The sequence below is a fragment of the Aquila chrysaetos genome, chromosome 19, assembly GCF_900496995.4.
Source record: "Aquila chrysaetos chrysaetos chromosome 19, bAquChr1.4, whole genome shotgun sequence".
Classification (NCBI taxonomy): Eukaryota; Metazoa; Chordata; class Aves; order Accipitriformes; family Accipitridae; genus Aquila; species Aquila chrysaetos.
Window position 1 is genome coordinate 6,553,301 of NC_044022.1, and position 27,689 is coordinate 6,580,989.

The 27,689-nt window shown below is 39.3% G+C and overlaps 1 protein-coding gene across 4 annotated transcripts; it reads left to right on the top strand.

Annotated features, from left to right (window-relative positions):
• Positions 1 to 1,518: 1,518 nt before the first annotated feature.
• Positions 1,519 to 26,857, top strand: MTMR6 (myotubularin related protein 6). Of its 4 annotated transcripts, XM_041118462.1 has the most exons (15): positions 1,591 to 1,639; positions 4,908 to 4,965; positions 6,420 to 6,536; positions 8,477 to 8,639; positions 9,661 to 9,818; positions 10,554 to 10,682; positions 11,721 to 11,855; positions 13,030 to 13,162; positions 17,838 to 17,947; positions 19,025 to 19,150; positions 20,401 to 20,450; positions 21,256 to 21,456; positions 22,204 to 22,338; positions 22,418 to 22,544; positions 24,408 to 26,857. In XM_041118462.1, the coding sequence occupies exons 3-15, from the start codon at positions 6,471 to 6,473 to the stop codon at positions 24,666 to 24,668; spliced, it is 1,794 nt and encodes a 597-aa protein (XP_040974396.1). In that variant the 5' UTR covers positions 1,591 to 1,639; positions 4,908 to 4,965; positions 6,420 to 6,470; the 3' UTR covers positions 24,669 to 26,857. The 4 variants fall into 4 exon arrangements, with proteins under 4 accessions (XP_029898374.1, XP_040974398.1, XP_040974397.1 ...); XM_030042514.2 differs by lacking the exon at positions 4,908 to 4,965 and having other exon boundaries at positions 1,519 to 1,639; XM_041118464.1 differs by lacking the exon at positions 4,908 to 4,965 and having other exon boundaries at positions 1,519 to 1,639; positions 24,387 to 24,475.
• The last annotated feature ends 832 nt before the right edge of the window (positions 26,858 to 27,689 follow it).

Genomic DNA, 27,689 nt, shown 5'->3' on the forward strand with positions numbered 1-27,689 from the left:
TCTAACCCCCCTCAACACGCTTTTACCAGTTCTTACTTCAGTAAGGCCTTTGACACTGTCTCCCATAAGATCCCCACAGAGAAGCTGTTGATGTACGGGCTGGGTGAGCAGAGAGGTGGATTCAAACCTGTCTGAATGGCCAGGCCCAGAGGGAGGTAGGTGATCAGTGGCACAAAGTCTAGTTGGAGGCCAGTAGTGACCCAGGGGTCAATACTGGGTCCAGTCCTGTTTAACATCTTCATTAATGACCTGGATGATGGCCAGTGTACCCTCAGCACATTTGCTGATGACACCAAATGCGGAGGAGTGGCTGATATGCCAGGGGTCATGCTGCCATCCAGAGGGACCTCGACAAGCTGGAGAAAAGGGGTGACAGGAACTTCATGAAGTTCAAGGAGAAGCGCAAAGTCCTGCACCTGGGGAGGAACAACCCCAGGCACCAGTATATGCTGGGGGCCAGCCAGCAAGAAAGCAGCTTGTCCAAAAACAGGGGTCCTGGTGGACACCAAGTTGAACATGAGCCAGCAATGGGCCCCTGCCGCAAAGAAGGTGAATGGCATCCTGGGCTGCATTAGGAGGAGTATTGCCAGCAGGTCGAGGGAGGTGATCCTCCCCCTCTACTCAGCACTGGTGAGGCCGCACCTCTGCGTACTTGACTGGAGCTCCTCTCTTGTGAGGAAAGGCTGAGAGCTGGGACTGTTCAGCCTGGAGAAGAGAAGGCCCAGGGGGGATCTCATCAATATATATAAATACCTGAAGGGAAGGTGCAAACAGGATGGAGCCAGAGTCTTCCTAGTGGTGCCCAGTGACAGGACCAGAGGCAATGAGCACAAACAAACACAGGAGGCTCCGTCTGAACACCAGGAAGCACTTTTTCCCTGTGAGGGTGACCGAGCACTTATCAGGTCGCCCAGAAAGGTGGTGGAGTCTCCATCCTTGGCAACATTCAAAAGCTGCCTGAACATGGCCCTGGGCAACTGGCTCCGGATGGCCCTACTCAAGCAGGGGGTTTGGACTAGATACCTCCAGAGGTTCCTTCCCACCTCAACCCCGCTGTGATTCTACAACAAAAAAGACCATCTTCCAGGAATTTCCACATTCTCAGGACTCTAAAAGACCGAAACTCTCCACACCGTGAACAGAAGCCTGTGTAACCAGGGAACGGTTCTTGTTTTCCACACACCTACTGTCACCCCGCCGCGGCGCCCAGGACCTCTCTCTCCTCAGGTCTGCCTGCCAGGCGAGGTTTCACGGCCACCACTGAGCTCCGTGGCCCCCAGCACAGCAACCACAGCCCCTTTCTCTCCCCCGAACCTCACAGAGACTCCCCGGGGCCCTGCGGGACACAGCCAGGCCCGCTCCCTCCTCCGCCCGCCACTTCACGTCGCCCCTCAGCCAGCCCCGCCCCGGACCGCGCATGCGCGTTGCTCGCTGCGCGGCGGAAACGTCCTGTCGTCCGCCTGCCGCCTGGGGGCGCTGCAGGCAGTCACCTCCGGCTTTGCCCCGCCCCAGCGGCCGCCCCGCCCCGCCCCGCCCCGGAAGCGTTTCTAGGTGACGGCCGCCCCGGCCCAGCAGTACCACAGCGGGCGGCGGCCGCAGCTGAGGGGGCACCGCTATGGAGCATATCCGCACCACCAAGGTATCTCCGCCTCGGTTTCGGCCTCCCTTCGCCGGGTGGAGCGTCGCCTCGGCAGGGGAGACGGTCGGCAGGGGAGCGGTGGCGTTGCCGGTGCCGCGCCGGTAACTGTGGGGCGGGCGGCCGGCCTGCTCGGCCCGGCGACTCCCTGCCCTGCCGCTGTCAGCTGTGGGCGAGGGCGTTGTTGTCCTTATCCTTCCATTTTGTAGCTGCTGCTTTCCCGGGAGGGGCTCTGGGCCGGTCCGTGGCGTCTGGGCTCCGGTGGGGGCAGCCGGGCTCGGGTGCGGCCCCCCCCGGCCCCGCCGTTCCCGGGGTCCCCTCCGAGCCGAGGGGGCTGGAAGGGGTGAAAGCTCCCGCGGGGAGCTCGGTGCGTGCTGCCCCGGTGGGGCCCCGCCGGAATGCACCGTCTCGTTAACAAGGGGAAGAGCGAAAAATTCTCGTGGTGTAACGGGGCCTGTGGTGTAGGGTGGGGAACAGAGGAAGGCAGCTGGGAGGGGGTTGCAGTTGTTTTTTGTAGTCGGGATGCGGTTCCGTGCAGTTTTTTCTAGCTTTGGGGGCAAATCGGCTGTGAAAACAAGTATTGGGTTTGTTTTTTTTTTCTTCCTTTTAAAGACTCTGGTGTGTGTTGTTAGGAACGCAAGCTATCAGTATATGTGTAATGCGTTAGGCTATTAAAAAATTGGCTAAACTGCAGTTGACGCTTTAGACTCTTCTGATTTTTTTTTCTATTTTTAGTTTGTTAGGTTGTCCTTTCTCTATAACAAAGATGAAAAAAACCCCATAAGTCTTTCTTCTTTTTTGTAAATAATTTTTGAGTAAGTTTTTAAGTCACAGCTTTTATAGAATTAAATTTCTGACAGTATTTTTCTTATCTTGCTCATCAACCCTGACTTCAAGGGCTTCTGAAAAGACTGCCCTCTCTGTTGGGTCCTGGAAACTGTCAAGTGATTAGTTGCCTAAGCTGGCAGTCTGACTTTAAACTAGATTTGTAGATGTGTGGAGAAAAGGAGTGGTCATATTTCAGCTCCAAATAGTACGTTTATAACCAATAATTATATAAAGGAACAGGCGCTTTTTTTTTTAGTAATTGCTTATATAAATTTTATATAAAACATGTATACCTAGTTTTGTTTTTCATATATATTTGTATCTGTACATATGAAACAGGAGAAAGGTCTGTGATGAAGCTACTGTTAGTGATGCTTTAGTTTACTGGATGAAATAATCTTGCACCAAGCTGACAGATTGGAGATAAGGTTTCTTTATTAGCCTATTTACTTATAAATGTGAAAATCCTTGTTTGGGAACTTAATATTGTATTGTTACAGTCAATAACTAATTTCAATGTAAAAACTAGACTAAAACTAGAGTCTCTTGATGATCTGAGTAGCCGTTTCAGTTTCAAATGTGAAATTGAGACTAGAGAGGCTGCAGGTCACTGACTTGTCTGCATCAGCAAGTGAGTGTGTTTATGCATGGTTTTGGGCCCCTGCTGGGGAAAAAATACTTCATGTAGCAATATAATGGAAGAGAGAAACAAGCTCTGAACACAACTTGTAAGATACAAGACTTACTACTTGAAGCAATTATTTTTATAATTCATACCAAAAAAATTATCCATTCTAAAAATATCAACTTCATGGCTAGAAATAGCATGAGTTTTTGGTTATAATTGTGATGCTCGCTTAGCTTTTTGTAAGCTGTTGGCTTATTGAATATCCAGGTGGATTAAAATGCATATATGCTGGATGGTAATAGTTATGAATATTACAGTTATAGGAAGCAAGAAAACTAAAGTATAGCCTTCACTGTGGGCCTTAAAAGTTCAGTGCGTGTGTACGTTCAAGTTAGATCTCATGTCTCAACTGTTCTGAGATCTACTTTTTCTAATCTGACAGCACTTCAGGGTTTTTTTAAAATTTATTTTATTAAAGTAATAGTGCAATAAGATTGAAATAACAGTGCAGCCTTGCACAAAGTAACTGCTGTGTGGGGAAGCTTTCATCCCTAGGAGAAGGTTGATGAAATAGGTTTTATTTGTCCTTAAACTTCAGTTTGCTGGAAATGTTGAAGTTAAAATTGTCTTAGAACTATCAGCATAGCTACCTGAAATAAAATGTAGCTTTTTGTGAAATTAAACTGTCCAACAGATTTATGCTCAATAAAGAAGTAAGGTCAACTTAAAAATCACTTCTGTCTGAGAATATATACTTAAATAGCCATGAATGATGAAAACTGGTTCACATGTCATAAATGGTGGTGGTGGGGAAATTGCAAGTAAGAATATTGTGGTTTTGCAGTGAAGCTTTAGAACTGAAGTGTCCTTAAAAATATTTTAAAGCAAAACGTAGTAGAAAAGACTGGAATTTCTTCAGCCTGTATATTGAGTTAAATCTGTTTTAGTGAAAATACTGATTGGTTTTCTACTGGAGATGGAAAGTTTTGGTTAGGTTAACTGCTAAATCCTAAGCTTATGTTTGCAAGCCTGAGACTCAAATGGGGAAGGGAAAACTTTTAATTTCAGTGAATGTCATACAAAGTTGAAATAAGAGTCTTGGAATGATATACTGTAATTGTTTTTGTCTTGGTTTAATTGTTCTAATTTAATCCTTCAGCTTTTTAAATGTAAGACTTCAGAGGTATAGTTTCAGCCTTCCTTTCTGTTCCAACTTGTCTGCTCTATTGAAACACTTTTTGGTTTTTTTTTTGCCTTTAACCTGTAACTCCTGGTCCTGACAAACTATCTGGTGACTCTTTCGCTGTAAATACTCTGTATTATTGAGGTAGCTGTTGAAATTCTTATTGGTTTAAAAACTCACTAATTTTTTAGTGCTAGCTACTGTCAGAATATCACTTCTGACTACTTAAATGATCTCTACTTACAGATGTGCTAAAACTCAGTAGCAGTCTTCCATCTCTTAATCTGAACCAATTCTCTTCAAAACTGATGACTGACTTGTTTTTCCATAACTAAGGATTTGCCAAACTTTAAAATAAATTTTTAAAAGTGTTTATCTAGCTGAGTACCCATCAAAGCTGGCTTGGGTCAATGAACATGTCATCTATGGAGGCTGAATCTAAACTACATTTCAGTTGCCTTTAAGAAAAGTATATCTAGAACTTAGCTTTCAGAATTCTTGAAGACTTCACCTATATTAAGAGGAAGCTGGAGCACTAATGCCTGTCCTCATCTAACATAGAAATACAGCTTTGAGAATAGCTGCCTTGTTACATGGACGAGAATGGAACTTGACGTGCCAGTATTTTGCAGGTTGTGTTGCTGGAACAAAACTGGAGCTTCTTAATTTGCTGGGGAGGTGCAGTGCCAGGTACCTGAGCAGTTATTGCTGCAGAACTGTCCAAAATGAATTCTGTGCTTTGGCTATGCTATATTGATTTATGCTACTCTGTATCTGAGCACTGATACCTTGCTGGTTACAGCATAATGTATTTTGAGGTACTGATGCATGTAGCTTCCAATCTTCTTTGCTTTCTAAACTGAAATCTAGAACGTCTAAAAGCCTACTATGTAGGTATTTGCATTTCCTCCATTCTGTTTTGTATGCATTAAGTTGCTTTTCTAACTTTCAAAACCAAAATTAGGCCTTGCTAGATAATAAGAAATACCTGAATTGAAAAGAGAATTTTTTATGTTTTATATGTGCTTTTAGTAGATAAATAAGTTTGTACATATGATTTAAAAATGGCCTAATGTCAGCACAGTAGATGTGGTCTCTCCTAGTCACCTCATTGGGTACTGGTCTTGCTGGTGTGGAAGTTTTTGGAGTTCTCCCATGCATTTAATGGCAGTAGCAGCAAGCCTCAAGCATAAGAGCTTTAACTTGGCCTTAATGATGCAGTGCTGCCAAGAAATAGAGGAATGCATGGAGATAAGCCATTTGCCATGCTCCTTTCCTGTTGCACACAAAGAATCGTGTAATGTTTGCTTCAAATAAAGCAAACTGTGGAGCCTTTGAAATTATGAGCAGCAGATAAAATGGAGGCTATCTAGAAGTCACTTTCTTTTAAAATGTTTTGCATAGGATTGAGATAACAATGTTGATGGAATACCAGGAGGAGAAATTTGCCCTTGCAAGACTCAAGCTTGAAATATCTGCTTTAAATGCAAGCACAGTCCTTGAATTTCTAGGAGACTGTTATAATTATTAGTATAATGCTTGTATTTCATTAGAATTTATTTTGACTATGAAGCAAGGCTATGATGATCTAGATTTTTACGGTTGAGGATGATATAAAAGACAGTAAATATCTATAATTGAAGTCAGGAGGACATAATCTTTATGGCTTTGAGTCTGCAGACAGCCAATGAAGCATGTTGCTGAGATCAGCTGTTAATTCAGTGCTGGCATCTCAATAACAGGAAATTGTTAGTGAGTTTGCTCTATTTTGGGGAAGCAGTCTAAAAGCTTAGTAATTAATTTTTCTTAATTATTCTTTTTTTAAACTTGATATCCTGGTCTCTTTTACTAGTAAATAACCATAGTAGTTATGTATATATGGGGTAAGTATTCTGATGATCTTGGCATTGTGCCTTCATTATGCACTTTTGTATTGAAGCAGGATATTCTAACTAGTCAGTCTTCTCAAAGCTTATGCGACCACGATTATGTTCTTAATAGTTTGGCTGGAATAGCCTCATGTGTTATGCTTTCATTTTCAAAATTATTGCACAAACTGGCAGAGCTTTTTGCAAAGTTAGGATTTTGCTTTCTGCAAAAAGCAAAAACTAAATTTTGTCTCCTCCTCCCCTTTTTTCTTACAGGTAGAGCAAGTGAAATTACTAGATCGGTTCAGCACGAGCAATAAGTCATTGATGGGAACTCTGTACCTTACAGCAACTCATCTGTTATTCATAGATTCAAGCCAGAGAGAGACATGGGTAAGGATAATGAATGCTTGTGGCTCAAAAGCATAGGTTCTCCAGATGCATTTGTTCTTCCTGATCTAAGGTTGAATTTGTTTACTAAAATGTTCATTTAAGTTACTCCCAACACTCTCCTTGTTCATGGTATCATAATAAGTTAATGATTTGCAGATTGTACTCTTGCATGACACTGCTGCAATTGAAATCAGGTAATATTGAAAATGTCCACTTTTGTTCAAGCTGCTGTAATTTCTTCTATGGTCTTCACTTGTATTCTGGTGTGAATGTGTGGTGGTTTCTTTAAATAACTGACTGGCACTGCAGTTCAGAGGCAGGAGTGGGAGACTGCTAGATAGTTTAAGCATGAGGTTTAAAGTTCCTGTGTTAACTTACCTTGTATTTAGATCTGGCCTAGGTTAAATGAGACAGCAAAATCCAAAGTTCTAGGCTTTGGTGAAATATTGAAGATGCCATGCCCTTTTTTTAGAGTGGTAAGGAGCTGTGTCTTCCCAAGTGTTCATCTCCAGAATAAAAGGATTCGGAAGGGGTTTGCAGCTTCTTGGTGACCAGTACTAATGTTGTACAAAGTTGGCTAGTACTGTAATTGCCATTAGTTTTTCTGCTCAACGCCCTGGTGGCACGTATGTGGACATTAAATTCTGGCTTCCACTGTAGCTCAGCGGCCTGACTAAGTTCAATGCCTTAAGTCTATCATCCTCCAGGATGAACTCTCATTTCCTAGGGTGTGGTTAATTATTTTTTTCTGTAGGTGGATTTTTCTGGATTACCCTTAATCCTGTATCCTGGTTATCTGACTAGATGCTTCATGGTGCTTTCAAGAAAAGTTATTTTTCCATGATTTGTTCTTGGATACTATGTACAATTTTGTATAAACCAAACTGTTTTCCTTTCATGCAAAATAGGTTATTGGGAAGAATGTGATTCAGAAGCATTACTTGTGTCTCCCCATGCACTACGTTAAAAGGTTTCATTTTGGGGAAACTGAACCTATACTCTTGAGTATTGCATTTATGTGATGATAATGCAAGTACCAAGTATAATTGTGATAATGTCTCCAAGATACAGTCTCTTTGTAAATGTGTATTTGGCAGCATAGTTTTTAGGTGCCTTTCTAATTCTGATCAATATTTAAGAGGAGATGATTTCTTCAGTGAGGTAATTGAAATGCTATCAAGAACATCTTGTTCAGTTGACATAATGTATCTGTGGCTTTCTTCCCATGGTTGAACAGCTGTTACTTTACCATGTATTTTCCTAAATTTTGTGTAGATTTGCGACACAGATAAAACTATGGAGGGCTTTTGTGTATTCATTACTGTGACAATCTTCTGTTAAAGTGGTTGAAAGGCATTTAGCTGAGAGACTGTCATGGCTACATAACACAGTGGGTAATACAGGAGATGTTTTTCTTACCTCTTGTTCATTCTGTATGTGTTAAATACTGGAATTCTAAGATCTTCAGCGTCTTCTGTATCTCTTACAGTTTGAGTTGCTTTCTCTGACGTGCTTTATCTTGCTGGAAAATTCTGAAGTATGTTCCTGTAGATCCTTAGAAATAAATCCTGTTTGGATCCTGCCTAATTAGATGTATGCCTGTCAGTTAGCAAAGTTATAAAAGAGGACTGAACAACCGCAGTGGAGTTTTACTTATTGCTTTTGCATTTAGATGGATATTTACTGTTCCTTACAAACATTAGTTAACACTTCAAAATATGAGGGAAGAGAATAATTAAATTTTGACAAATTATGGTATCCTGACCAAAATGCTAGTCTTAAATTTCTTCTTCTAGATTTATTTCTAACTAAATGATTGACAAAATTAGTCAAAATCCATATTCAGCATCACTTAATGTCTTATATCTGCTCTTGTAAATAGCATGCAGTTATTGTTTTTTCATCAGCGTACTTATGCTATGAGTTCTTGTGTGCCACAGATACTACATCATCACATTGCTGCGGTGGAAAAACTTCCCTTGACTACTTCTGGCTGCCCCCTTGTCATCCAGTGCAAGAACTTCAGGATAGTTCACTTTGTCGTTCCCAGAGAGAGAGATTGTCATGACATTTATAACTCTTTACTTCAGCTGTCAAGAACAGGTAATACTTCTAACTGTAAAAGACTTTGCAGTATATGCCTGGATTATGGCGGGGCGGGGGGGCAGGGGCAGGGGATGCAAAAAAAAAATCCATGGCTTTTAAAAAAAATATAAAAGGTGCATTATATAACAGTCTTTTAAATGGATTTGGTATGTAAAAGAATGTTAATGATTAAGTATTAATCTGCATACAAATTCAGAAGATGTGTTGTCTGGCTTCTGTAGGTTACTGATATTGACTAACAATGTGAGATTCCTGGGGTTTTTTGCATTTCTAGTGTTATGCCTGAAATTGTGAATATAAGTGCATGTAGCCGCTCTTAATTGGTGTGTTCTATAGATAAAATGCTACTAAGCAAATACTAACTTGTTACTGATTTCATGCAGTTTCAAAAATAAAGCTGAAGTTTTGATGCTAAATAGCACTACCAATTCAGCTTTACAAGAGACTGCTGTCACCTAGTATGGTCTCTTGTGTTTTCTGCTTTGTGTTTAGAATGATGTAAAATGTTGTCATCTGTGATATGTGAATAGTGTATTAGGAAAAACATAAAACATTTTGAAAGCTTTTTTGCTTTAAAGGAAGCTTTAACACTTACTGCTTTTAAAGGTCAGTAGATGTAAAATTCTGTTCTTACCTCCAAAAATTGTTTGTTCTTTTAGCTTTTTATGAAGACTTCTAATAATTCTGCCTTTTGCCTTGTTTAATTTTCAGTCTTCATTTTGTGACCTCTGCTTTGCCCTTATGGATTTAGAAATGTCCCTGCTGAAACAGGTTAAGCACACTCAAGAAAGCTCTCATAACCTACCTTTAACTAAGTATCTATAATTGTGTCAGTTAACTGTATGATAGCTGCAGAATAAATATTACAAGAGTGTCAAGTATCTATTTAGTCTTGCTTCTGAAAACCTTGAAGCCTGAAACTTTCTCTACAATTCGGGCAATTTCAACTGTGCTACCTTTCTCTACTCAGACTTTTTTGGGGACAACTCATTACGTAGTCTTATTCTTTACCTTTTAGCAAAATATGAAGAACTGTATGCCTTCTCCTATAATCCAAAACAAAATGAATCTGAGCAAGTCAAAGGTTGGCAGCTTATTGATCTAGCAGAAGAATATAAGAGAATGGGAGTGCCAAATGCTAACTGGCAGTTGTCTGATGCAAATCGTGATTATAAGGTGGGTGTTGTAATGGAAGCATGTTTTGCTCTGCATCTGTTTCTGCTTTATCCCCTGACTCTAGTCCTATAGAACAGTCTAATACTATGAAACCACTTGACTTGCAGCATAAGCAAAAACTTGCTGTCGGGAAGGGTTAACTCCTTAATCAGTGTGCAATCTCACAACTTTCTAATTGAAGTTTTTTTCCAAGGCCTCATTGAGAGAGTGTGTGCATGGATGTATGTGTTCTTTGGGATTGTTTCTACAGTGTACTTACCTGTTTGAAGCCCAGCTCCAGCAATTCTGTTTGCTTTTCAGCTTTGTTATCTCTCTTAACTGAGAAGGATTCTACTTCAGCATTTGCAATGTTGACTGTGGGAGACAATGGCTGTGGTGGTGCAGCTGATTCCCAGATTAGATTTCATCTTGCTTTGTAGTCTGTAAATACAAAAAATGAGGGAAATAATTTCAATATTTTATTTGAAATGCATTCTGAGCATTTCTACTGAAGAGTCACATTCTTGAGACGTGAATGCTAGTATAGCAGTGCTTTCCAGCAGTGCTTGGACACCAGTTTGTACTTCTTTATCCATGGCCTTTCTCCTCTTCTGAGCTATTTATGTGTATATAGAGAAACATGTTAACATTTATCCTTTCTCTTATTTCACCTAACATCTCTCAAACTGGATGCCATAAAACTAGTATAGGCTTTGTGCTTTGTACATAAAATTCTTGTGTATCTGTGTCTTTCAGATTTGTGAAACTTATCCTAGAGAACTTTATGTTCCCAGAACTGCAAGCAAGCCCATAATTGTTGGTAGCTCCAAGTTCAGAAGCAAAGGAAGATTCCCAGTGTTGTCATATTATCATAAAAATAAAGAGGTATAGTGTGTCTTCCTCTTAATGCAAATGTACTGAAAATTATTTCTCAACACTTGGCAGTAGTTCAGGGTAGGTAAGGAGGTAAGTACAGTGTCTTGTATCAGAATGGTATAACCCATGATAACCTTAAATACAGCTGACACGAGTGGTGTCTAACAGGATGCTGATTTAAGCTAAGCCAGTTTAAAAGAAATCCTTAAGTTATCAGTTGATAATCAGTTGAATCTCTTAAAGCTTTCAGAAACTGACCTTAAGATAACTGAAGATGGCTTTTTGTCAAGTGAACTGTCTTCCTTGATACATCAAGAATAAAATCTGTTAGGTCAAAATGTGGTTTGCAGAAAAACACCAAGAGAATAGAACTGGTTCTTTAAGGAGGAATTTGCAAGGTAAAAAGAACTAGAGGATGAGAAATAAGAACTGGCAGGGTTTGTTAGAGAGTGGTGTGAAGCAGCATCTGTATCTTGGCTAGGGGGTATCTTTGAAGGGAGAGAAGGATTGTCACCTTGCTGAGTTGAAGAATTTATGAAAGATGAGTGTTAAGCTACTAGATGCCTTTGAAGATAATTACTATTTGGAAGATGCACCTGATACCTTCTGAAATAGAATATATCATTGAAAATTACATCAGATGATAACATATTGTACTTACAATAATAAAATTGTACATGCAGTAGTAAAACTAACCATAATTAATTTCATACCAGGAGAGCAACTTGCTTTCCTAAAGTGTATTCTTTCCAGCCTGTACTTTTTTGGAGCTTATACTTGGGGAGAGTCCATTATGTAAACTGGTATCTTGTCCATATAGATGAGTCTGACAAAATGTTTAGATAAACCTTTAGATTTAAGTTGTAGGTACTGTGTTTGAAGGTCTGCAAGGGATGTGCTTAAAAAGTTGGAACACCTAAACTTTCTTCAGTTTTGTGCTGTTATCTGCTGAATGAAACAATTTGTTTCAGTGTCTTAGAATTATGCAAAGCATTTCAACTACAGGTATTAAACTGATGCTAACTTATTCTTTGTTTTCTATGGTAGGCTGCAATTTGCAGATGCAGTCAACCTCTCTCAGGTTTCAGTGCTAGGTGCCTGGAAGATGAACACATGTTGCAAGCCATCAGTAAAGCAAATCCTTCAAATCGCTACATGTATGTCATGGACACCAGGCCGAAGGTATGTACTTCAGGTTCTACAGACTAGCTTCTTTTCCTGAACATGAGAGTACAGGGATACAGTGTAATTCTAAAAAATTCAGTTGACTCTATGGTGGGCAAAAATGTTCTTGAAAGGTAAGGTTAGGCCTCCGTATTCAGGTGTTCAATTACTTGCTTTCTTAAAGAAGTTGAAGCCCTCTCAGGACTCGGCTAGAATTCACTGAATATGCTAGAGAACTTTTGGGGAGGTGCATTTTAAAGTGTAGTTAAGTGAATAGTTGAGTGGGATCCAAGTCATTGTAGCTGTTTGAAATTAAATTAATGACGTGGTGAGCTGTTTTTTTTTGTTTTTTTTTTTTTTTAAATGGGAGGGAGTACTGTGTTCTGTGTAAATATTCTGTGAAAACTGCTATTGCTGTCGGTATTAACCAGAAAGATATAGGGGAAATCATGTTGTAGCATTCTGAGGTCATACTTCATCACTGTCTAATTAAATTGAATTATGTTGGGGTTTTGACCTGTGTTGGAATGTGTGGGGTAACTTTCACTCTTTACACCATCTGCATTTAAATTGGTATTGATTTCACTCAAATCTCTGAACATAGGAGCTGGAAAACAAGGATGTAAAGTGAAAAACCTACACTGTAGGATCTGCACTTATTTTGAGCAGGGTTCAGTAGTAGGTCAGCCTGACAGACTGCAACTGAGCCAACTGTGGGTTTTTTGTAGTTGTGATTTTTATAGCTGCCGCAATTTATTAGCTTCTTACCTCCAAACCTGACACTTTTAGGCTGCCTTAAAAGTGCATGTATGGTTAAGTCTGGGTTTTACTCTTTCCTTTTTAGGTTAATTGCTTTGTAGTGTCTTTGCTCAGAAATGTTTGGAAATAAGTAAAGGTGTGTTGCTGGGAATATGGAGGAGAGAATAGGAAGTTATTAAATTAAATGCATTATTCAGATATGTCAGCTCTAAATATGTTACTTTTTATGTACCATGCCTTTCTTACACTTGAATGCCTTCAAGCTGATTTGCCACTAACTGTTAATTTATTAGAATCTGTTTGTAGTATGTGCTCAAGTGTTGTTTTTTTTCCCCAGAGTATTCCATTGAAATTGCATGACTTTTTTTTTTTCCTTTATTTGAGATTTTATTTCAAGTACTGGTTTTCAGTATTTTTATTTTGCTTTTTTAAGCTTAATGCAATGGCAAACAGAGCTGCTGGGAAGGGCTATGAGAATGAAGACAACTACTCTAACATTAGGTTCCAGTTTGTTGGCATTGAAAATATTCACGTAATGAGATCCAGCTTACAAAAACTTCTGGAAGGTATGTTCTAATTGTACTATAATAGCGTATATGAAAATATTTTTCTGAAGTCTTTAATGATAGCTTAAACTGTATTGATATTTCTATATTTTATCGCAGCTCTGTTTAGTACCAGTTTGCTGTGCTCTATGGTAACAAATTACCTTAAACCTTTACCTTTAAACTGTAAACCCAATGAATGGAGTTACTTTGAAAAAAATTGAGTAGCACATATGTCTTGGGTGATCTTGATTAGTATGTCAATGGCTTGTGGGAAAGACTTCTGTGTTTTCCAAGTGTACGTGCATGTATACACACGTGTAATATAAATGCACAAAATAGTGTGTGTCTGTGCATACGTTTTCATATATAGAATACCGATTCTTCAAGGAGCACTTAGTTCCACAGAATTCACAATGAGCATATGGTCTGTACAAAACTTGAACTCTTTGGGCTGGTGAGCCACTTCTGTGCTTGTAGGTACATCTCAGAGTGCTTGTAGAGAGGGGGGCAGGGGGAAAAGTGAAGCACTTTGCCATACCACTGCCTGCTGCTTGGTGGTGAAAATGGAGAGGCAGAAGTCTATTAAATAATTCTGTTAATATTTTATTTAAGTAGACAGGTGAAAGCAAATCTAAGACACTTTGTGGAGTGTTAATACTGAGATTAGAGTACAGGTGTGGAAGCCTGACTTCTGCCACTGACAAATGATACATATATAGGTGCTTGCCTTGTAGAATTACACAAATATTTCCGGTCATGGGGAAGGTTTACATTTGTATGGAAGCCTATTTTGATGAAGACATTCTAGCTACATTGGTCAAGAAATCTTACAGACTAGTGGTGTAGTCTTGCTTCACTCTGAGCCTGTATCTGCTACTAACCTATTCTTCAGGCACTCTGTATGGAATACTACTGAGCTTTGATAATATGTATTTTTGTGGTTATTCCTGCATGTACTTTGTTGAAGGGAAAGATGAGCAGCGTGAGCCTGAACTTCAGTTTTTAAGTTTAGGATAATCCCTCTTTCTTTTGCTAATATCTTATTCAGTTCCAGAAAACTAGTTAATAAATCTTGATTATTTTTTTTTAATTTTTTTTTTAAAGAGGCCTGCTCCTGTGTAATAATGTCTGATGCAGAAGTGTGTGTATCACGCAGTTAAACTTTAGACTTCATGTTCCTTCCATTTCACTTAGTATCCTACCAACAGTGCTTACCAAGTATCTTTCTGTAGCTTTCATTAAGGATGGAATATGTTTTAGTTTTTCCTTGTGTGGAGGATTGGTTTATTTAAATTTGATTGAAACAAAATCATGAGTAATGTCTGTACCTGTTCTCTAGATCAGGTTTTGGGGTAAATGAACACAGTTGTTCTACCTCTGAATCTGTATAATTTACTAGAGTTTTGCTGAATGCCAGTCTAGAAGTAGAAGCATCTTTAGGGGTAGGAAGGACCTTTATTGCGTACCTCCCTAAATTTTAATTTACTCTTCAGCCCCCTGTAGAAATGCCCTGAGTGGGGGGATCAGGAAGGAAATGCTATGAAAATGGCTCATAGCTTAAAACGAGGAGAAAAACATTTAACTTCTGTGTACCGGCTTCCCCTGGATGTGCTGAAATGAATGTTCTCAAATCAGGGATGTGATACCAATGACCCTGTTTCAAGAACGATTGTAACTGGGACTGTCCTCAGTTTTATTTATAACGAACAACTGTTATTCATTCTTTGGCATATGTACTGCTAGGAGACTGTTGGTCTGCCTTTCTGATGTCCTTCAGAATCTAACGATTCCATTTGCAAGCAGAATGCAAGACATAATCCTTCCCAACATCCTTTTGTGGTGGGACTACACCATGGAGCATGCTAGGGGGATTTACTGTCTATTCTTCATCTCGGATTCAGCTGGTTTTTAACTATCTTGTATGCAGTGAAACAAAACTCTTTCAAAATAGTTTTCTTCAGTGTGGACATGACTTTGCTCCCCTGATGGGCAGACTGCCCACCTATCCAACACTAATGGAAGAATCTTCACATAGACTAAATTTGTGGTTGTGGTATTAAGTATAAAGTCCACTTTTCATATATTCAAAAATATAGTACTACATGTCAGAAAAGATTGAACTCTGATAAGCAAAAAGGTTTTGTGTATGTCAGGAAACAGCATTTCTGCAGAAAGTATTTGAAGAAAAGGCTCAATAAAGGCTGCTGTGGTCTGCTGCATATATTTTGATGATGGAAGTGTTTTAACTAAGAGGATTTTTTTGTGGGTTATGTGGGGTGTGTGTATGGGAGATGGGGTTGTTTGGGTGGGTTTGTTTGTTTAGTCATTAAAAACAACCTCTGCCCCCAACCCACTGTGCTTCAGTCTGCAGGTTCTAGTCTGCTCTTGAACTGCTGCCTGGTGCGTTGCTAGTAGTGTGTATAAGGACAATCAAGCACTGGAATGTTGAGGTTTTGGGGCTCGCATGCAGGGCATGTGTTTATGATGGGATCCATATAGCCAAAACTATCTGGAATGATAGCTATTGTGAAGTAGCTAAACATCTTAGTGTTACCATAAATAATTTTTGACCCTTTTAGGAACCATAAGGGGCTAGAAATCATATGCTAAAAAAATAAGTGTTAAAGCAGTGTCAATGCAATTTCTTTATTTCATCACTAAATAGTATAAGAATGTCTGTCCTCGTTCACAGAAATGGAAAGTAACTCTCTGGGTTCAATGTATGTGTTCTTATCTGTGCCTTGGTTAATAAAAATATAGAAATCTAGCTAGAACAGGGAAATACCAATGGTGAAATATTTCTACCAAGCTGAAAATTCTGACCAAAAGCAGATTTTGACAGCAGTATCTGGGTGAAAACAAACTGAGGGCTGGAAGCCTGTTGATTTTCTAGCTGAAAGTTTGTGCTTTAAATGATAAGCCACAGAATGTAGGGGTAAGCAGCCATGAATAGTGCCTTTAGACATTGCCTTGTCTGTCCAACCCGTTCCCTGCAGATGTTTGACTTTACAGAATTTGGAATATTTTTAGTTTCTTTCTTTTACCATACAGCGGTGGACCTGTTTGTGTACTGTTGTGATTGAAGAGGTGTATGGAACCACTGGTGTAGAGAGAGTGTGAGCTAGCTGAAAGGGTTAAGTAGTTCTCAGCTGATTTCCTCCATGTGGTAGACCTTTCAGAAGCAGAACTCTTGCCTAACAGTGCTATCTCTTTCAAAGAGCAGGGAAAGCTAGCATAGCTTTTGCTGCTTTTACTGATATTTAGAGACTAACCTTTAAAATTAGGTCTTGTATCCAGGGGTTTCTTGATGTTTTGTTACTTCATTGTGCTATGGTGTTCTAGCTCTTTTTCTAAATGACAAAGATCTATCTACAGGCTTTAGAAAAGGTGCTGTGACACTTATTGGGAAGCCTGTCCTTGTTATAGCATTCAGCAGCAACTGCCATTATGAGTCTTCCTGAGCCATGGGGAATATACCAACACTTGTATGGCTGAAAGCTGAGAAATGTGTATTGCAGATATAGGAAAGCTCTGTGAGGCAGTGGTTTAAGAGTTCATAGCCCTTGTTACATCAGGGGACTTGATTGAACATGAAACTGTCACAGAATGGTTTGGTGAATTTTGTTGTCTATTTTCCCCACTGAGTACACTTCCTCCCATAGTCAGAGAAAAAGATTCTTTTGCAACTGCTGTAGGAAGATCCCCAGTGATAGTTTTCAGCTACAGAGCCTTTTTATTTTCATTTGGGGCCCACTAGCTGGGTAGAAAGTAGGCTTCCACTGTGGCAGGGGGTGGTATTTCTGTAGATGGCAACCTCCTTGGGTATCCTCTCTCAGAATCCCACATAGCTGAAGCTCTATCAGCCAGTGAATACTTCTTTCTTTCATTTTTTTTTTTTTTAATTGCCAGAAGTTTGTCCTGTTTGGACATTAAAGTAATAGTGTGAGTTGCTACTCCAAATCATACAAGAACCAGGTTATCTGTCTCACTTGTGAATTGGTAAGCGTCTGTGTGAGGAACTTTCAGTCTACCTCTACACCTCTTGCTGTGTACACTGCTGCAAGGCAGTTTTCCTTTAACTTGAGTTCTTCCCTGCCCTCTCAATCAGCGTTACTGTTACAGGATCAAAGTATACTAGGGAAGAATGGTAGAGATCAGAGACAGAACTGGAGTATGTCAATTCTGGAGGCAGACAAAATGTCGATGGCTTTCAGTTCATCACCATGTCCTTGTACTGCACTCACTTTATTCTCCTAAGCAGCATAGTGAAGGTGATGAAACTCTGGCAGTCTGACTGCTCTGAACTGTGTCTGGATGCAGTTACTTCCTACTGGTAGTTGTAATTTTGAAGTATTTCTGGTAAGCTTTTGGCATTTGCATTGCCCTCCTCAGTAAGGCTCCCTCTTGGGGATAGATAACCAGTGTATTTACTTTGAATGTTACTTTGTCAAAAAGACACAAAGATCTTACTCTTGTCATGCATGATTACTGTAGTTCTACAGAGTTGAATTTTGGATGCAGGACACTTGGTAGTACCCCCCTCGCAACCACTTCAGTGGTGATTTCCTGAAAGGGTTCTAATCAACTTAGAGCGTAAAGCATTAGAAACAATATACAATTCTTCTTCTTTCTCCATTGCAGGGTATAGGTAGCTGCAACTGCTTAAAGCTTTCTAACTCTTGGTTTCTTTCAGTCAGTGGCACGAAGGGTTTGTCTGTCAATGACTTTTTGTCTGGCTTGGAGAATTCCGGATGGTTGCGTCATATCAAAGCTGTGTTGGATGCTGCTGTCTTCTTAGTCAAGGTAACTTGTATGCTGCTGTTCTGTTTGATGGCAAGTTCGTTTGCTACCAGGCAGAATTACACTTAATATTATGTAATGTGTAAAATTCTGCAGTTGTTGTTTTTGGAAGGAGATGCTTAGTATACACTGATACTTCTGATATGCTGTTTTAAGTATTACATGTTTCTGATGACTGGAGATGTTAAATATGCCAGCTAATGTTTTGGGATTTTTTGGATGCTCTTTGGTCACCTTACTGGGAGATTAAGGGATTCCCTGGTTCTTTTAGGGATTTATGAAATGTGTAGTCAGTTTGGAGGTGGATGGAGCAAACTGTTATTTAGTGTACCCTGGAGAACACAACTCCTGGGGCACTAATTGCAGCAAAGCCAAACTGTGGCTATGCTGACTTCATCTGGCAAGGAAATGGGACTGTTTCTGAAGAATTCGGAGGAGCAGCTGCCTTTGCCAGGCACCTGTGAAGCCAAGGGCTTGACCTGAGGGGAGCTGGGTGAAGAAGAAACCCTGCATCTTTGTTTTTACTAGGTGAAATAACAAGGAGTTAACTTGAGTTAAAAGTGGATGATTCTCCTGAAGATGACCCTCAAAAACAGTTGGAATAACAGGATTTGAATTCTTAGCTGAAGCTAATAAGCATTTCCTAGTCCTTAACTTTTGTGTAGTATAATGATGAACATGTGGGTATTTTTGGTGGTGTGTTTCTGTTGGTTTATTTTTTAACCTGTTTGGTCTGTAATGTGTAGTCTACTTCTTCATAGTAGGCATTGCAAGGGGTTTTTACAAGCTTAGTTTCGTAAGGGATGGAAAGAGACCTGGGAAGCACCGTAGATGTTCTTGTTACCTTGTGCCAAGGAATTTCTTTTCTTTATAAGGAATTTTCTCTACTTCCATGGAGAGAAACTCTTAGCTTTTCAATAGGATCAAATCCTTTCCTCATAAGAAATATTTTTCTGGCTTTGTGAAATAAAGTGGGCTATGCTGTGAGTTTGGGGTAAATGTAGCTTTTTTTATTTATCTACTAAATTTTGACTTCTGTCTAGAATTAAACATTCACTAAGAAACACCTCTGTTTCACAGGCAATAGCAGTTGAGAGTGCGAGCGTATTAGTGCACTGCTCAGATGGCTGGGATAGGACTTCCCAAGTTTGTTCACTTGGAGCTCTCTTACTAGATTCCTATTACAGAACAATCAAAGGATTCATGGTAAGCTAGCTGTTGCATTCTTGAGTTGTTCCTTGGTAAATAAAGGATGTGAAATGTTTGAGTGTGAAAGTGAGCAGGTAAACATACTGAGGCTTGTTTTTTGTAGTTACAAGTATTAAGATTTGCAGTATACTGATCGATCTTTCTTTTAAAAATACTTTGCTACTGTGAAGAACCATTTATTTAAAATCTAAACAACTGAAATGCAACCACTGGATTGCTTTAGGTACCCTGTAGAAATGTTGCAGTTATTTCCTTTTGCATCCAAAACAGCCCCTTACCTATGCTTCCAGAGTGCTTCTGTGAGATAGCAGATGAACAAAATTATAGGAGCTCTGTCCTTTTATCACTTGTCCCAAAATCAACCTTATTAAAATCTAGAAATGACAACTCCCCTAGTGACAGAGACCTGAAGATATTGAAGCAATCTAAATGTCTTCATGTTTCTAGAGAGGGGGAGGATTTTCGGTATGATTATTCCAAATTCTGGAGTAGGAAGATGAACTGTGTTCTGCAGTGGCAATACGAGGTGCTATAGGAACTCCTGAAAGATAGTACCTAAACTTAGTCCCATGTATTGGTTAGAACGAACTGCCAGAAATATTACAAGCAACTAAAGTGAAGTTGAGGAGGAATTAGAAGAGGATTAATTTCTTATGAACAATGAGAGGTCGTGTGTCATCTTTAGGGAAGTAATTTCACCTTTTTGGTTTTTAGTCCTCACTGTCTAAAGTTAGATTTCTGGGAAAACTTCTGCAATGGGCAGGCAGTCCTGTGTTCCTTTTGGTGCTTGATACTGTGACTGAAGTGATAAAACAAACTAGTGTTGATATTAACAAGCTTACTGCTATAAAGTCTTACAAAGATTATCTTGTGTGGTTTTACATAAACTATGATAGCAGGAATGCAATATTAATTTTTCCCTGTACTTTGCAGTTCTTTGCAAGTTGGTTGACAATCTGTTTCTGCAGTCATACAATATTAGTATGCTTAAGGTGAGCCTGGCTTAACAGCAGTTATCTGATTGTCAACGAGCTAAACTTTTTTTACTAGTTTTAGAAATGTGCTTTGAGAATCTCTTGTGAAAGACTTCCAAGAAAATAAAGGAAGTACAAAGTGATAAGTAGTTGCTCCTACTGTAGTTTGACTTGCATTTAAAATACAATATATCAATAATCGGTGGGGTTAATACTACAGAGGTAAGGTTGGGTAACATTTTGCATGAGACTTTGTTTGTTTTTACCCTCTAGGTCTTGATAGAGAAAGACTGGATCTCTTTTGGGCACAAGTTTTCTGACAGGTAGTTCATTCTTCCAATACGGTAAAATGGATACAGTGAACTGAATGAAGTATTCTTAAAAAGAATAGCCGACTTGTAGCTGTTAAACTACTGCAGTGTTGTTAGAAGTTTTGCAATGAGTCAGCTATTTTCAGTAAACAATGTGCTTTGTGTGTGGCTATTTGAATACATACCTATTGGATAATTGATTTATATTATAGACATACATTTTTAGTGCTCCTCGTGCCTCACTCTCGGATGTCAATAACTGCAGCTAGATCTGCATGGATGCATAGACAGTGCAAAACCAATCTAAAGCCACGTCCCGGCTCTTTAGGCAATATAAACCACTTAGTTTTGAAATCTTTAAAGATGAGTTTACATTTATGTTTACTTTTAATGATGAAGTCACACCTACCTTTAGAAGTCCCGTATGTTAAGAGTTCTGTTTTCCCTTGATCTGCCTGTCAGCAGTAATGACAATAGCCTTGCTGCTATTCACTGCTTATTAATTTGCTTTTAGCTGGTATACTCCAAATGTTGACTATGGAAGTAATAGACACAAAGGAACTTAACTGTCTTATGTTGCTCTTCTGTACTGAATACAGATATGTGACTACTTACAAGTCAGAAAAATAGGTCAAATATAGACTGATTTCTATTAAAAAAAAAAAAAATTGCCTGGGTTCTCATAGTTAGGTGCTTAATCTTCAAACCAAAGCTAGTGTCAAATTAATGTGCTGTCCTTTAAAAAACAAGTGCAACTAAGACTTTTTTGATTTTTGAACTTAAACCAGTTTCAATCTGTTTATGGAATCTTTTTTAGGTGTTGTCAGTTGGATGGTGATCCAAAGGAGATCTCGCCAGTGTTCACCCAGTTTTTAGAAAGCGTGTGGAATCTGACTGAGCAGTTTCCACAAGCCTTTGAGTACAATGAAGCTTTCCTCCTTCAGATCCATGAACATGTCCATTCATGCCAGTTTGGTAACTTTCTTGGAAACTGCCAAAAAGAGCGAGAAGAGCTGAAGTAAGCAGACATTGTAATGTGTCTTTTGTTTATTCTGGCAGACTAAGGACTCCTGTGAATATTCTTCATTTTAGGCTCTGAACAGAAACAGAGACAGGACTGATAGTACTGAAAATGATGTTGCACTGCATCAGGGGACAGCAGTGCTGCTTGTGCTTTTGCACACTGAAGACAGTCTTTCTAATTGTGGGAGAAAATCCCATGCTCATTTTTCATAGGGAAAGTTAGAGGCTTCTTTATCCCTCTGTTTTGTGTGGTTTGGGGTTTGTTTTGGTTTGGTTTTGGTTTTTTTCTTCCCCTCCCTAAGAATAGGTAAGCTTAAGTTTGGAAGTATTACTCCATTCCCTCGCCCAGTCTAATTTTAGGTAACCTTAAAATTCTTGCCTGCTCAAGACTAATTACTGTCAGTTAGAAGTATTAATAGGATGTTTGCTAATGCTTTCAGCAGGAAAACATCTGTAAAGTTTTCCTCCATTCATCTTTGTCTCCAACTGTATTTTGAAAGCATTTACTGCAATTAGGCAAAACTTGCCCAGCATAAGCAGTAGTACTTGTAAAACTGATAGTCTGTCCAACATTAGCATATGGCAGGAAGAAGTTAGTTTTATGAAGAGCTTTTAATTCAAGATTTATAAGTATTTCTGGTAACTTTTAAAAAAATGTTCAGGTCGATTTATTATGTTGAGTTGAGCAGCTTCTGTTTTTTGCTTGCAGTCAGTGTTGACCCTGATCTCTTCTTGCTTTAAGATTAAAAGAGAAGACATATTCCTTGTGGCCGTTCCTTCTGGATGAACAAAAGAAATACCAGAATCCTCTGTATAATGCAGACTTTTCTCCAGAACTAACTCTTTTGGAGCCTAATACAGTATCATTCAATTTTAAGTAAGTTTAAATTATATACAGTATCTCTTCTTCAATTTTGTCTTTATCCTGCAAAGTTAAAACTGTCTGCTTCCTGCAGGTTTTGGAGAAATATGTACCATCAGTTTGATCGAAGTATGCATCCCAGGCAATGTGTGTTCAATCTTATAATGAACATGAGTGAACAAAACAAACAACTGGAAGAAGACATTAAAGAACTGGAAGCTGTAAGTATTACAAAATAAGTGTGTGTACTTGTGACTTGTTCTTCAAATTCACATTTATAGTCTGCAATAATGCTGCCAGCCTTCCCATGAATGTCACTGCTGTATGGCCTAGCACTTATTCTATGTAATGTTGACTTTGACTTTTACTGTGTGCTTTTATGCTGAATGCCAGACTATACAGCCAATGTTTTGCTCTTAGGCACAATTTATTTTGCTTTACTGATGGACTGTATTATGTAAAAGTGCTCCTACTATCACAGCATTACTGAAGATGGCTTACTGTAGATTAGATTTATGTGAAACTTATCTTGGATAACAAGGTACCCATCATAGCTACAGCTGTGTTGCTAGTCCAACGAGTCTGAAAATCTTTTCTTTCCATTAGAGCTACTAAAATGGAAGCAGTAAGTATTGTCCTTCTTCTAACTTCATATGCAGGTGCGTGCTGTTGTAAGTCATCATAATGATGGGGTATATACCCTCGTGCTTATTTGAAGACAGGGCTAAATCCAGAGATCAGATTTCTGCAAATGACTTCTACTAGGGCTAGAGTAAACAGCCAGGAAAGACTGAACAGTGTATCTCACTTGATTCTAGTATGACTTGATCAGTGGCTTTTAATTGATGCTTCATTACAGTCAGTTAAGGTGCTGAAACTTCAGACTAATACCTTTAAAGAAATGCACAAGTTTTCTAACTATCAGTTTTACTTGTCTGTGTGGCTAGAAATGGTAACACAACTCCTGTATGTGATGTTGGGGGGGAGGAGGGAAGTACAGCTTTTCTAGGAGGAAAGATTTTCGTAAACTGATCCTACTGTAATTAATGCAGGTCACTTAAACTGTTTCAAATCTTAATTGTATATTTAAAATTTTTTCTGAAATTGAAGCAGCAAAATGAGAAAACTCAAGATGAAGCAAGATGAGGAATAATAAGCAAGATGTAAAGTGAAGTTTCATTTTTGAATTTTCTAGAACCTCGTTCCAATGTGTTAACTTCACCTGAGCCCACATTTCTCACTTGAGTGATGAAGAGATGTAGTCATTTGAAATCTTGATGTAGACCTTCTTACTGCTGTTTCCATCTTCAAAAAGTTGGTGTCAAGAGACACCAAAGTCTTCTGTGCTCAGTCTTAGTTCTAATAAAGCACAAACACATCAACAAAAAATTCAGTTCAGTTAACTAGATCAAGCTCCCAGTTACTGGGTGAGATTGTTTAAATTTATAAAAAACCAAAAACCCCAACCCTTAATCCAAATCTTTCCTCTTTTGTTACTGAATGCTTGCAGGTTAATAGGTCCCTTCCTCCAGTCCTGCTTTCTAGTTGACATCTTTTAGTGTAATCCTGCATTTGAACAAACTGTATTGGCATTTTTCAAATCTAAAGGAAAAGTCTTTTAGAAGGTTTTTGGGAAGGTCATAAGGGCTTAGGTATGAAACTGCTCTTTGTCTTTAAGGGACTCTTGGTATGCTGCAAGCTCCCTGCTTGCTGATAGTACCAAGGCCTGTCTTCCTCTGCCTGTACTGTAGGAAGTATTCCCATCTCGACAGTAACCAAACAAGGGGCGAGCCTAGAAGAACCTTTCTTCTATGGACATTGACAGGCAACCTGTCTGCCTTCTGCTCAGGTGCAAATTCTAAGCATACAGTGCTTGTAGCATCTGCTGTAAACTGGGGGAAAATGTCTTCTCCAATGGCCTAATATTTAATAATACTGTTACATATGTAACTTGGGGTAAGTAATACAGGGTTCTGCAGATGCTGAGCTGGCCAGCAAAAGAAGTGGATTCACTTCCTTTCAAAGGAGAATATTATCAGCAAAGCAGTCATGCTCTCTGTTAGTAACTGTTCTTTATGTTTCAGAAAGTAAAGCAGAGAAATGGGCAGTCGAGTGCAGTCCCTGTGAAGGAACATCAGCAGTCTGCTCATCCTGCACCCATGGCACTGAAGACCCCTCCATCCTTCAAGAAGGAGCAGCCACTGATCCCTGTGAATGATGCTGTAAGAACTATAGAGGGCAGCAACACAGCAGACAATCGCTACAGTGAATTTGTGGCGGAGTTCTCGAAAGCTGAGCCTGCTGTAGTCAGCTTGGAGTATGGAGTGGCCAGGATGACCTGCTAATTAAAATCCAGCACTGTGCTCCTCTTCTAGACTGATTGAATGAAGAGATGGATTATGTTGAGGATGGGTCTGTGCTGCATGACCAAAACATGACTTGTATATCGGCAAGTTTTGTTAACGTAGACTAGAACAGCATGCTAGTTGTCAAGTGTTTGCTGTTCTTTTAAGAAAAAAAAAGTGTAGTTGTGTTTTAAAAGAAATAGGGGCATTTGGTAAGTGGTGACTAAAAATCAAGGAATGGTATGTCTTTGGTCTTAAGTCAGTTTGCACTAAATTGATTAAAACAGTAATATTACTTTATTCAGTATAGGAAAACACAGGTGATCTTTCACAGATTGATTTTATTTGGGCAAGAAAACTTGAACTTTCTATTTTAGGAACTGAAGCTACATGTATATATCGCATATGATATGAATATGTATACCCATGTTTAATGCCACCCAGTACTAAGTGTGAGTGTATTAAGTGCCATGGAAAAGTATGATATGTTTCAAATCATAAATAGTTGGCCTTAAACCTGTCAGATCAATGAGATTGTTGTCCTTTACTATTGCAGTTTACCTGGCTCTGTTTACATTGTATTTGCTCAAACTGTTATTTCCTTAAAACAGGACTGAATAAAAGGAATGAAGCATGCCTAAGCTGGCGCAGCCTTTCGGCAAATTGCTACCTGAATGTTAACTTATCACTGGAGACTTTTTTTCTTCCAGTTCCTCTGTTGTTTAAAATGATATAGATTGGCCTGATTTTCTTCTCTGGCAGCTCAGTAGATTGAGCATCATTGAAGCTACAGGTTGTGTCTGACCTTAAATGTTTTAATTTGTGGCAACGTATTTTAAGTGTAGAGTAAAAAGAGTAAAACGTGTCATGTAAGAAAACAAACCTTAGCCAGTAACTGAATTGTCAGGTTTATTCCAATTGTTTACTGTGTGCTGTGCCGTCGTTCAAGTTGCAGGAATGGAAGCAGAAGTTTTGGAAGTATAGTCTACTGACATTGTTCCCAAGTACAAAAAAAAGTCATCCATGTGTCCAAAGCTCATGAGAAACTGAGTGCCTCCTAAATCTTTCCTTAGAAGAAAATTTTAGTTTTTAGTGAAACACCCTTCTCATCTTGTAAAGACTTGTCCAACCTGTGCATATTGTAAGTAATTTCAGTACAGTCTGGAGACTTTTATGGGATTGGAGAGAGGACAAAAACTTCTAGCAGGATGCAGTAGAGATGATGGGACCTAAGGAAAAAAAAAAAGGCGGAAACATACAGTTTGTAAACTTAATTAATTATGTATCTGTAACCTTCTAGTAAGGGAGAAGGTTTTTGAAGTTTGTTGCCTGATGGATTTTCTGAGCAGACCAGAATAGGGAAGAAAAGTGCTGGTGTCCAGGTCTTAAATAGAGGTATAAACTATAACTTTGGGTATTAAGATCTATAGGTATGATGTTAGATTAATGCTACTGACCTTTAATCTCTGGATTTAAATCATTTTTGGTTACAAGTTCTTATCCTAATCCCCAAAGTCTGTTTTGAAGTCTGTTTTGTTAAAATTACTGGTGTGCCATGCACAATTTGACATAATTGGCAGCACTTTCCTCTGCACCATATTGGATCCAGGGCTCTATTAACAAGGCCAGTACAGGTCATGATCAAGTTGCACTTGTGAAGCTGTCTGGGAGAAGTTAACTGTGACTCCTGTATTTGAGTGTTAGTTCACCCGTTTCACTAATTTGTTTTAAAAAAGCCTATAAGTGTAAATAAAGGTTTGTAAGTCTCTTTATTCCCAAAGATATGAGCATAGTGTCATCTTTAAAATACATTATCCAGTCATTTAAACACGTTTAGAATTTCTCCACTACAGGTTTTGATGGTTTCACGTTTGCACAGTGGTGCCTTACAGGGTTGCAGCAAGAGAGGTTTTTGTGCCTTGTTATTTATTGTCTCCCCTTCTCCCTCACCTTCTGTATCAACTTGGTTCTGTGGTTTTCGTTTGGAAAAACATCCTGTATATTAACATCCTGTATATTAAGCTTGTGTTGTAGCACAGTAGTGACAAATTTATCACTGACAATGTAGGTAAGTGTTACCAATTTGTACTTGTTTGTTTTAATATTTAGCTGCTCTGGTGTTCCATGGACACTTTTCATATTGTTTAGAGTTTATAGGTTCAGAAGATTGTATTAAGCTTTCTTGCAGATATTGTTGTATGCTGGTTTTACTTTAGCAACCCCCTGAGTGCCCCTGCATACAAGGCTTTTGAAGAGAAGGTCTGTTCCCTTTCAGACCTGTTAAAGTGAGTTTATTTCAGTCTTCAGGCCCTTTTTCTTGGCAGAGTTAACTTCTTGGCGAAAGGAATTGGGTTGCCTTTTTATTTTAAACCAAGGTAGGCATGTTAGGTCAGCTTTAAAATGCTATAAAACTATCTGCTCAAGCACAGAACCTGTTCCTTCATCAAAAAATACAATCCTTCCTGATCTGAAGTAAATATTTTACTCCCGTTAATACGTGAATAGAGTTTTATCAGGCTGTTTTGTAGAGCAGCCTTCTTATAAAGTCTGGATAGCTCTGCCAACTCAGCCCGCAGGGTCACCAGTGAGAAGAGTTCCTGCAGAGAGGCAGCTGTCTCTTCTCATTTGCTGTTCAGGCTTAAGCCAAAACTACCTAAAGCACCTGGGACCTGTGCTGAAGTAAATAGATGGTAGCAAAGTGAGCTCCAACAGAAAGCTTGGCACGATGGCCAGGACTCAGCAGAGTGGGGCTGTTCTGTGTCCTTCAAGGAGGGTTTAAAAAACACCAAGCAAGCTGACTAACAAACTGTGGCGGAAGCCTTCTGGGAGCAGAAAGAATGTGAATTCTTATTTCAGTGGATGCGCTTTTCTTCATCATGAACATTCTGCTTCAAGAGCAGTTACGATACTGAAAGGTGCCTGGTACAGCTCAAAATAACACGCAGAACTCTTTCTTTTTCAAGCTGTGGCATTAACGTGTGGTTGGTGCACTCACCAGTTGCTTAGGAATATAATGCCCCA